Here is a 12321-nt window from a genome sequence, read left to right on the forward strand (position 1 = left end):
ACAAGCCAGTGGCTCTGGGACATTGCACCTGGCATCTGTTGATAAACTCCATTTTTCCTTTTCTCTCTTTTTTTTCCCCTAATGCACTGAGTTTTTATAAATGCATTACATTTAATTTAATGCATAAATAAGCCTGCAATTATTGTGATGGGATTTAGTCTCAAATGAAGAAGTGCCAAGTCTCCAATGTTTCCATTAGAGCCAGTGCCACTTGCTGAGGCTCTTTCTGGAGAAAATCTGCACCATCAGTGAGTCACATTCACATCCTTCTGCTGACACTGAAAGCTCGAGGGGTGACACCAGGAATATTACAGGACATTTTTATCCACTCTTCCTCTCAGCTGATCAAGATCTCAGCTTCCCTTTAGGATGAGAGTTTGAACTTGAGCAAAGAGCACCTCCAGTGCTTCCTCTGTCTGTGACAATCTCCCACCTGGAGCAAATAAATCAGGGTGAGCCATCTCATGTCAACTCAACTGATCACTTCTGGGCTTGGGTTTACCTCAAGGAAGGCTGAATTTGTAGCACTGGCTGACAAGTTAATTTTGCTGTAAATGAGGAGGACTTCCAGCCCTCCAAGCTGCTATAAATTCATTTTGATGTGGGCTAATAATAATTTGCCATATAAAATTCAAGTGACAGATCACACCACCAGAAATTAGTCCTAAGGCAGAAATGGCACCCAAGTACAGCAAACTTTGCTCAGAGGTTTCTGTGAAAGTTGGTGGCTGTTCTCAATGGTTTCATCCATTCTCTTTCCTATTTTTCCAAAGCATTCCAGCAGGGAAACAGATCTGGAGCCATTCAAAATGATGGGATCATCTTGGAGGCCACTGCATTACCTTTCTCCCTTGCTCCCCAGGTGGAGTCAGAGAGGATTGTTGATATTTTCCAAAAAGCCAGAAGCCAAGAAAAACTTACACATTCACACCTCAACTGTAGGTAATTAAAAAATGTTACTCATTGAAACCAATCCTCTGTGGGGGATTAGTTATTTGGATTTGAATATTCAGTGAGAACACAGGAGTTGGGAGAGTCATTTACTTGTGTCCTGTCTGCAAATCCACAGCACAGGGAAAGGAGGTTAACCCAGGGCTCAGAAGTGGCAAAAATCTTGAATAAGGAATTATAGGTTCTGAAAGCCAAGAGAGATTCTGATAAACTAGGGGCAACTTCTGACTAGGGGGAATTAAATCCATCTGAAATTCACCAGTAACCAGCATGTGAAAATCAAAATGCTGGTGTGACTGTCTGGTGATACTGAGATTTATTGTTAAATGCAAGAAATGGGCTCAACTCCAAACAAGCAGAACGTGGTATCAGCAGTGACACAGGTCCAGAAAAGATGAGTTAAAATTTAGGCTGGTAGGAAAAGAGGAATGAAGCCACAGCTGGGAGCAACAGGCACCAACACCAGGAGCTTTCCATGCTCCAAATTCCACACTCCAGCTGCAGGGTTGTCTCACCCGAAGCTTTCCCTCCTGTTGGCACCACGGGATCCATCCCACTCACCTGAGCAGGCCCTGAACAATCAAACCAATTCTCTTTCATCACTCCTGTGGCTCTGACAAATTCCCTTTGATCCAGAGGCTCTGCTCCTGGAACTGGCCACGGGAGAAGCCAAGGGGAGGAGGAGGAGTTTCCTTCCGCAGGGAAGCTTCAGTCCCACTCTGGTTTTAGGATGGGATTTCTGCTTTGAGCTACAGGCTACTTTGAAGTCTTATAAAGGCTTCAAAGCACCTTCAGACAGAGAGGACAAAATAGGCAACTCCAGCTTTTAAATCAGTCAGCCTTAACATAGTTCTGTAAAAACAAGGGGTATTTATCTTGTTGTGTCTCTAAATACACTGGGAGAAGAAAAAACGCCTCTTCTGTCCATTCCTGGTTTTACCAGGCAAACCCAAATCCTCCTGAAATGAAAACCACCACAGGGAAAGCTGCCTGTTTATCACACAAACCATCACAGCATCGGAGGCCTGCAAAAAACTGAAATTCCTCCCCCACAAATCATGAGGTTGATACATCTGCTGGAGAAGTGGAGCCAACCTAAACCCTTGTTGATGTGACTAATAAGGTTAGATAATTGGATTTCTGGCAGATTAGTTTAACAGCAGCCAACCATGCTATTTGGAAGTTCTCTCTGGAAGCAGTGCTGGACAAGGATAATTGGTACTTGCATATAAAGGATATAAAGCAGCATATTACATCGACCCATTAAGCATCAAAGCTTGCCTAGGTAGTGGTAATATTAAAAAAAAAATAGATTTTATCTATTTCTATCACTTCAACACAAAAGAAACAAAAAAATGAGTGAGGAATCTACAGACCAGGTATCCCCACTTCAGTTCCTGAGGAAACCACAGACCAGGATCTCATGGAAGGTTTTTCCAGGTACACAAAGGGCAAGAAAGTGACTGGAAAAACCAATTTACCAAGCTGAACATGAAAAAAAGTGTCCCCCTTCAATGGAGCCTAAATGTGTCCTGGATTGCATCAGCAAGAGCACGGCCAGAGCAGCAACAGGACTATTGCACTTGTTGGACCACGGCTGGAATTCCATGTCTGGCTCTGATCCACCAGCTGAGAGAGACCCTGGCAAGCTGGAGATGGTCTAAAGGAGGGCCACCAACATGGGCAGCGTGCTGCAGAACCTGCAGAAGGAATTGGGTTTGCTCTGCCCAGAGAAACTCCAACTCAAACATTCCAACACCTAAAAGGTGCTCAGAGAGGAGATGGAAGCAGAAACAGGCACAAGCTGACCCAAGGAAATTCCTCTGGGAAATAAGAAGCAGAAACTCTGAGTCATAGAATCCTGGAACGGCTGGGGTTGGAAGAGACCTTGTATCATTCCAAACCTCCTGCCACAGGCAAGGACACCTTCCAAAGGCCAGGATTCAACACTGGAATAGCTCACCCAGAGAATTGCTCAAACAACCCTCACTTTTTTTTGGAGATACTCCAAGCTGAGCTTCAGGTGGTCCCAGATAACCCAACCTAATGCCCAGATTCATTCCAGAGGTCCCATCCAGCCTAGACTCCCCCTCAACCTCTGCTTTTCCCAAGCCTGTGATCTTCATTCCCCAAATGACAACCTGAGATACTCAGCAAACTCAGAACTGCATGATCAATGGCCAGATTGATTATTCTTTGTAGGATGTGGCTGGTTTCTCCAAACCCATGGAAAAAGGTTTTTCTTCCTCTGCACCTGTCCTGTCAATGCTACATCCATAAAGAAGCTACAGTGCCACAGGAAATATAATGTCAAGTACAGTCCCAGACATCTCTGACTTGAGGATGAGGCATTTTTCTTAAAATGCAAAAAAAATTCCCTAAGTGAAATATTTAAGCCATTCATTTATTAAAATCAGCCAACTATTCCACACAAAGCTGGTTTCCTTCTGTCAGGAAAATTGAGGGCCATAAATTTAGCTATAAAGTCACCCTTGGATTTTTCATGATCTATATAATTGCACAAATAAAAAATGACAAGCAACAAAAGAGAGCATCTGACAGGAAACTGTTTAAATGGCATCCCAGTGAGCATTTCAATCTTTACAGTAGCACTGGAGTCAAACATGAGAAAAAATGATTATGCAGTAATTGGATGAAGCCAAAACACAGTTCACAACCTCTCCACACACCATCCAGCACAAAACAAATCAAAGCAATAAAGCTGATGCCATTTCCCTTGCTTAAGTCTCTCCACGCAGATTTTCATTTACTCTGCCTACAGATTTATTAAGAGCTGCTTCTCAAGAAAAGAAAAGTATGGAAAAGGATAAGGCTTTTCATCCAAGAAAGAAAACTGCCAATACGAAGGGAAAAAAGCAAACAACACATGTCAAGCTTTATTACAAAATTCACAAGGTCATACCCTGAACTGACAGAAATCTCACAGTGGGAAGGAGCTCCACTGGCTTAATCCAAACCCTACCTGGCCTAACTAGTCTTAAACTCAATCCATAAGCAAAGTTTCAAGGGAAGCAATGTCAGATGAATGATATCAGGAAACTTTCTCTCACTCCACTTGTCTTTCAAAAGTTGAAGTTTTCAGAAAAAGATGGTGTGTGTGTATTCAAGGGCTCCCCTCAGCAGGTTCAAATCAAATAGAATAAAAATGCTCCATTACTATTTGAGATTTTGCAGTGCCTGTAGAGCAAGAAGAAGCACTGACAGTGCTGGATGGCTTTTTTCCTCTTCAAAATCCATAAAATGGGAAGGAAAATCAGGATTATAAAAGAGAAGAGATGATAAATGCTTACAGGTTATACTTTTGCCACATTATCAGCCTTTCTTTATGTCCACTTTATCTCAGGACCAAACTCCTTGTGTGAGTCACACTGACAATTTAAGACATCTGTCTTTGTTCCTGTGCCATTACCAAAGGTTTCATTTACTACATGCAAATCTCTCCTTCAATAACCACTTCAAACCAACAGATGAAGACTCCACAGCCCCTCAGGATGTGTAGGAAATAAGCAAATCCATAATTATATTATTCCTTAGAAAAATGAGAAATAACAAAACTCCTTATGTTTTGTCAAAGAACAGCCAAATCTTCCTCACTTTAAATGTCTGCAGCTCTGTGCTTACCCTCTGGAAGCTCCTGGTGGAGTGGAATTCACACTGCATCATGTCAAAGAAGATGGGGATGGTGGCTTTCCGCAGCTCCGTTTCTGGGATCAGTGTCATTTCCAGGATAGGCCCCACCATTTCTGGGATGAACTTGATTTTATGCTGACCTTTAGGAGAAAAGATGCATTTCAGAGTGAACAACCCCTGGCTTTGACAGAAATAAAAGCTGTATTAGTATGCTTATGGAGCATAACAAAGCATGTTTTAATACCCGGCTCTACTGGAACACTTTTTTATTATTCTTATTTATTTGATGATAATGATGATCACCACCATTTATAATAATAATTATTAACAATAATTCTATTATTATTATTAAAATTATTATTATTTATTTAATTATCAATAATTATTACCACAGGAGAGGAGGCACTGTCTAAATCCAAATCAAGAGTTGTTGAATCAGTCGTCAAGCTGGGACTCGCCACATTTCCCACTACATATTTTCACACCCAAATTTCCAGGTTTTATTTTAAAACACAATGTGTGGCTGGCAGGGAGGGAGGCTAAAAGGCACATCACTTGTATTAACTTATTTAGACTCCTGTGTGAACAAAATGTTCTCGGTGTCAGTCTATCAAAGTGTCACCACGAGTGCAGCCTAACAGAGCCTCGAGACATGAAAGCACAGCTCAGCCAGCCCACAATATGTCTCCTTTCCTCGGAGCTGAGCTGCCTGCAAAACCTGATTGCAGATTTAGCTTCCCAAGAGGAAGCTGCTCCTCCCCCCATCCCTGCTCTGCTCCACACAGGGAAGGGAAATTAAAGCTTAGCAGGAGCGTGGCACCTAATAAATACTGGAAAAAAGAGCAGGTTACTGTTTATATTATTGGCTAAATGGATGCAGAGAGTGTGTGCTGCAAATCATCTGGTGAATAAGTCCATGGAAAAATCAACAGGATGGCTGGAGTTGGGAGTGACATTGAAGTTCATCCAATTCCACCCCTGCCAGACAGGGACACCTTGCACTATCCCAGGTGGATCCAGCCTGGCCTTGGGCTCTGCCAGGGATCCAGGGGCAGCCAGAGCTGCTCTGGGCACCCTGTGCTGGTGTCCCATCACCTCACTGTACCATGGTGCTGGAGCAGCACAGACCTGAGAGCTCCAGGCAGAAGTTTAGGAAACACAAACACATTTCTCCATCAGCAACAGGCTGGGATCCACAGGGAGCTCAGGACAGAACTGGAGATGTTCCTCACAGATGCCCTGTTAGGGATGCTTACAACCAGGTTCAAACACTGTTTCTATACTCAGTATCGTGCTTCAGACCAGATTCTTTAGAGTCTAGTCCTCAGTTTCCTCCAGCTCTCAAACTCTTGCTTCCCACTGCAGTTACCAGTGGTACAGGACACAAACAGATTTCAAACTCATTTTTATTCCAATGCACTACACCACTGTGACAGTAACCAGTGAAGTCTTTAATTGGTAGCTTCACTTTGACCAGAACTAACATAAATCTCAACAAATGTAATCAAGAAAAATCCTTTACCACCAAAACACACTCCTTTTTTTAGCAGATATAATTTAAGTCCCTTGATTTGGCAAAATCCTGAATCCTATTAGCATTAGCAATCGGATCAGGGCAAATTAATACTCAGGGAAAATGGTGACTTTGGGTGCTGCGGCAGTGCTGGGGGCTGCTCAGGAATATCAAGTGAAAGGCCTAAAGCTTTCCTCAGTCTCCTACAAGGATGATTACATTGGATCTCTCAGGTGACAGATTTCTTGTGTTATGCCTGAGGAGTGTCAGAGTCAAGACTGCAGAAAACAAATAACGGTGACAAAAGTTGTTCATCACGCGCCGCCTGAACTGCGAGTTCTCCCTGTGCCACTGAGGGTTCTTCCATTGCCTCAAGCACAGGAATTCCCTCACAACAGGAACATCTTTTGAACTTGAGATGTGAACAGTCCACATAAGATTAGAACCTTCAATTAGATGATGATCTGTTTGCAGCTCTCTGGGGGAAGGCCCTGGAACGGGAGCCCCGGGTGAGTCCGTCCCACGCGCATCGGTGTGACACACATGGGTTTGCTGTGACAGAGTGATCCTGGTGCTGGGCCACTAAAGAAAGAATTGGGAGCAAAGCAGGAAGGGAAACAATCCTCCCCTGGTCCCCCAGGGCATCCATGCCCCTGTCTGATAAACAACACAGCAAGGATTCACCTTCTTCCTCCCCACGGGAATGTGGGAACTCCCACGCTGAGATTCCAAATGTGACAAGTCTGGGAGAAAATTGAGGAGTCTCTTCTGAAAACCAACTTCTGCAGCTGCTTTAGGAACCACATGCAAAAAAAGCCCCCTTTGAACGTGCAAAACCTTTCCCTTGCAGCACCTTGTGCCTGGCCATGGGACGTGCTCACACAGCAGGAAGGGACCTCACCACAAACCAAACACAAGGTGCTCTCCTTGCTGGACAAAGCATGATTCTGGGATTAAAGTGTGATTCATGGGATTCTCATTTCCCAGACTGTTCCCATTTCAGTTTGGGCCACAAAACCCTGTGAGTAATTTGCCAGCAGCCTCCCTGTGCCCTGGGCAGGCTGGGAACACGCCTGACTAATCCAGAGAGGGTTATGCGCAATGACTTCTATTTATGTAACACCCAAAGTTCAGGGCTATTTTTAACCCTGGCCTTCCCTCCAACGACAGCAAGAGCTCTGTCAAGACACCTTTGGTGACGTCAAGCCCTGGCAGGGACGGTGGCACTCGCTGGAGGACACCAGCAACCATTCCCCTTCACCTTGAGGAGTTTCTCCCCTCCGTCTCCCCCCAGCTGGCTCAGACGTCACCAACACCTCCGAGCTGCCTTTCCCTGGCCACCATTCCCACCAGGATGTCACCTGAAATGTCACTGCAATTCCTCTGCCACGCAGCTGTGGGTGCCACCAGCCACTGCACCCTGTGCACATCCTGGCAGAGCCTTGGGTTCTGTCTGCTAAATTGCATCACAAAACCCTTTCCAGTGCATGGTTTTTGAATTCCTGCATCTCCCAAGACAGGCCACGGCCTGTTTGATGCTTTTTTGATGCTTTAATGTCTCAGCAAAGTTTAAGAAGACCCAGTTTCAACAAAACACTGACTCAAAGTAACACATTTTAAAGTTCAGGTTGTGGTATGGAAGGAAAAAAAGCCTCTAAAGCGCTGTTCTGTACTATAAATGTTCTTTTTTTTTTTCTTTTCTGCTCATAAAAATAGGAAGGTATGATTATTGAGGCCTCCCCTGCATCAGAAACCGGCAGCCAAGTGAAAACTTTAAAAACTCTTATTTTACTATTTAATTTCAGAAAAAAAAATTATACTTTTAAATGTGCATTATAGCTGGAGGACTGCCTTGCTCCCAGATGGGGAATTTTAACTCAGCAGGCATCGTGTGTTAATCATGGTATTTAGAAACAAAAACCTGATGAGACAAAACATGCATTTTTGAGGCTTTTCTATACCCTTTAATCCATAAATCAAAAGTCAGGGTGGTTTGGTTTCATCACATCTCATGCACAACGGCACAGACATAAAAACCTATGCTCAAGAATTCCAGAATTCCAGCCTTTCACTTCTGATTTGGTTTCTGAACATACACATGAATAATTTGATTAATGCAGTGCAGCTTCCAAGATAAAAGTGTCAGGCACCCCCCAATCGATTCCCATGCAGTGAGAAGTTGGAATTCCTTCTTAATTGATGCTGTGACACAGATGAGATTGGTGAGGAGCCAGAAGTGAAACGTGATCCATGAGTTTAACATGGACTCTCTGTGTGACAAAGGAGATAAGGAAAATCAAGGTGCTGCTCAGGAGAAGCACAAAGGCTGCCTTACACTGGGGTCCTGCCTCACATTTACCTTTCTCTCCCAGTTTTTCTTGGGAAGAGCAGCAATTTCCTGACTCCCTCATCATGTGGGATTTTGGCATTAATGATCCCATTAACAGATCTTGGAAAATCACAATTATTAGAGCTTGAGGAGGTCACAGAGGGATCTTACCTGGATAATCTCCATTTATAAAAAATCCATTAAAAATAAAAAGCTTTCATGACAGCACAGGAAGAAATATTGAAGAAAACACTACCCCTTGAGCCAATCGATTCCCAAAACTGCAGGGGAAATTATTATCCTTGTTAATGGTGAGAAACTGAACCCTGGAGCAACTAAATAACCTGTAAAGAGCAGCCAGTGACAGCAGCAGTAGTTTAAGGCACAAGGCACTCCACAAAGCCCAGCCTGGATAAAACAACCTCAGCTAACACCAGCTGGATGGGAAAGTCTGCGTCAAACTTTCTACTTTCAGTCCAGTAAATTCTGGGAAAAGTTTAAGAATCCATAAGAATCAAAAGAGACCAGAAATATTAGTGAGGAGAAAAGGTGGCTGAAGGAGCTGGGAAGGGGCTCAGCCTGGAGCACAGGAGGCTCAGGGGCCCTTGTGGCTCTGCACAGCTCCTGCCAGGAGGGGACAGCCGGGGGGTCGGGCTGTGCTCCAGGGAACAGGGACAGGAGCAGAGGGAACGGCCTCAGGCTGGGCCAGGGCAGCTCAGGGTGGATATTTGGAGCAATTTCCTCCTGGAAAGATTTGTCCAGGCCTGGCACAGCTGTCCAGGGCAGTGGTGGAGACCCCATCCCTGGAACAAGGTCCTTCCCAAGCTGAGGGGCCAGAGCTGGGCACAGCACTCCAGGTGTGACCTCAAACCTTACCAACTACCAACCTTTCCAACCTTCCCAATTCCATGACTCCACAACTGTGGGGCTGGAAGAGGGATGGATTTGGCTAATTACTCACCCAGAGGCTGCCAGCAGCCCACGCTGGGTGATGCAGCAGCAGGCATGACACTGATTTTATTACCTGCCTGTCAAGTCACATCTCAGCTGTGCACTAAGCTCTAATCTGTTCTCCAGACACTTAATTCACCAAAGATGCTTCTAATAAAAGTGAACTCAGCTGCTCTCTGAAGCCTTTTCTCATCATTCCAGCAGATAGGATGCAAATTCTGCGATATCAAATACTTATGAACCCTTGGCACTCTCTTCTCTTAGAAATTCTGGGGTTTTTCAACTCCCAGCAACAACAGCTCAGCCAGAGATAGAAGTGAAGTGGCAAATGCTTTATTTCTGATCATTTAAGGAAGTTTTGATAAAACTCAGAAGAGCTGAAGTGTCTGTGCTGTTAAGCTCAGGAAAATGAAATCTGGCAGACGAGTACACTCAGGTCACAGTAAATACTCAGTTTCTCATGAAATTCAATCCCTGTACAGGCAAATTATACCCAGGGAGCAGCCCAGGCTGGAGAGAGGCAGAGCTGCCTCACTTACCCACGAGCTCCAGGGAGCTCCAGCTTCCCAGGCTTTCCTGAGCCACTGATGCTGCCAGACAAGGCTAAAAAGCAGAGTTTAAGCAGAATTCCAGGCTGAGGTACTGAGAACCCTCAGACACATGCATTTTGCTACATCCTCAAGTGAGTTAATATAAATACGTGTGTATATAGATATTTGTAAGGGGAAAAAAAACCCCATTGAATAGGTATCACCATAACAATGGGTTTGTGTTCAGAAGAGACTGAAACCTACAAAAACCATGAAAAACATAAATATTAACAAGAGTGATGTGCCTACCCAGATGGTGAATTAGATGTGCAGATGTGGCTTGATTTCTTAAATCACCAGATTTTTAAAAGCTCTCTGCAGGCACACTTTTGTTTCAGGAGAAAGGAAAGCCATTTTAGAGAATTGTGGGATTGGGTTGGAAGGGACACCAACGACCATCTCATTCCATGGGCAGGGACACCTTCCACAGACCAGGTTGCTCCAAGTCCCATCCAACCTGGCATTGAATTTTTCCAGGAATATCCCTCTAAATGTTTTTTTGGGAACATTGAAGGAACACGTGCTTAGGATACTTACCCAGGTTGTACCACATGTCCCTGATCTCAAACCCAATCTGCCTTCTCATGTCCCCATACCTTGAAAAGGAAAACAAAACCAGCATTAAACCAAAAGAAAACAAAGACCTACAACCAGATAAATCTCATTTCAAAATCAGATTCACAGCCTTCAAAAAGGGAAGAAGCTCCAGAACATGTTCTCAAATGGGACCCACACTACTGAGATTACCTGGCTATCCCCACCAGCTCAGCAATGCCTCTGTCAACATGAAAATTTGGGGAAAAAAGGTTTCCAGCCTCAACAAGTCCAACATTCCATGGTCCCAGGCAGAGGTGGGAGCCCACCCACCCTAAAGCTGGTGGCACCAACACCTCCCATGTCCCATCAGGGTCATTTTCCACTCCCCTCCCTCTCCACAGGAAAGCTTTAACGAGTGGAAATCACCCCAATGCCTTCATTGACAATGGGATCAGAACCCTAACGAGCTCCAAGGATGCATTTGCTCTATGGAATATTTGCAAGTTAAAGATCATTACTTAAATAACAAGATGAGCCAAACTGTAATGTCTGGCAACTTGTAGGATTTGTGGGGGATAATAGTGAGACACCCAGTCATTAATGTGGATTAAAGAGAATCTTCTGCATCATTAAGAATTTGCTATTATCTAATGCTTAAATGCAATGTTTAGCAAAACCTACAAATTACAATAATTAAATTTTAATTATTAAATATTTGACGTTTTAATTGAAATATGTACTTAAAAAGATGGGTGAGTATGATATTGAATTAACTGATTAATTACATCTCTTTTGACACAGAAGTGCCTTCACACAGCAATGAAAGTGCCTCCAGACCATGCATTTATTGAATCTCAAATTTATTGTCTTGATTCCTGTCTCCAAAACCTGATTAAACTGAAAATAACAATTTGCAAATTCATTATAAACAAAGATTCACAATTCTGCAAACTTTAGTAAGCAACCTCTTCAAACGACTTAATTTATTTACTTATATTAGCAGTGAGAAATGCCTGTTGATTCCTTGAATTCCTTCAGCGAGATAAACCGCTCTGTTTATTATAAAAATCACTCAGAGAAAATTTGTGCCTGTGGTTTCCATCCTGACAAAGAGGAATTATCAGTCCACAAACGTATTTGACAGCAATTTCCAGCCCAATTCCAGCTCAGCTTTGGCTCTTTGCTCAGGTCAGGCGTCTGAGCTGGACTAAAATGCTCTCGTAGGTGTTCATTAACAGTGAGCAGAGAGAGCAAAGGGATTCTAAATTTAATTAAATAACATTTACCTGCAACACCATCTCAATTTCCTCAATAAAATATACCTGCCTTTACAATACCAGCTCAACTTCCTTAAATAAAATACACCTGGCTCTGCAACACCAGCTCAATTTCCTTAAAAAACCCTTTATCTATAGTGTTATTTATGGTATTTATAGCACAAGCCCCAAACCCTGAGCTCTGCTTGACACCACTTTTGCACTGAACTTGTAAATATTCCTGTTTCATCAATGAAACCCCATGAGTCCCACATAGACCAGATCCTAAAGTGCTTTAAAATTCTCTTTCAAGACTCAGGTAGAGCACAGCTTCCAAAGGAAACACCTCAAAACTCAGGAGGGAGTGGTGGAGTTTGCAGGGCAAACTTGGCTCCCATAAAAAGGGATGAGATGTGGAGCTCTTCCTGAATTTTCCGGTCAAAACCCAAAAGCCACATGAGCAAAAAGCCTTTAAAACCAAATCACTGCAGCAGTGATGAACTGTCCCCAGCTCCCCTGGGATTTCTCTTATCGGAATAACAG

The 12321-nt window shown here is 43.6% G+C and overlaps 1 protein-coding gene across 2 annotated transcripts in view; it reads right to left on the minus strand.

Annotated features, from left to right (window-relative positions):
- The window catches only part of DOCK1 (dedicator of cytokinesis 1), a 266436-nt gene that overhangs the window by 63815 nt on the left and 190300 nt on the right, over positions 1–12321 (minus strand). For both annotated transcript variants that reach the window (XM_041461037.1, XM_041461036.1), the window contains exons 32-33: positions 10523–10581; positions 4594–4742 (exon numbers count right to left, since the gene is read on the minus strand). In XM_041461037.1, the coding sequence (XP_041316971.1) occupies positions 4594–4742; positions 10523–10581 (208 nt within the window). The remainder of the gene's footprint in view (positions 1–4593; positions 4743–10522; positions 10582–12321) is intronic.

This window comes from Pyrgilauda ruficollis, unplaced genomic scaffold, assembly GCF_017590135.1.
Source record: "Pyrgilauda ruficollis isolate IOZ18807 unplaced genomic scaffold, ASM1759013v1 scaffold15, whole genome shotgun sequence".
Lineage (NCBI taxonomy): Eukaryota > Metazoa > Chordata > Aves > Passeriformes > Passeridae > Pyrgilauda > Pyrgilauda ruficollis.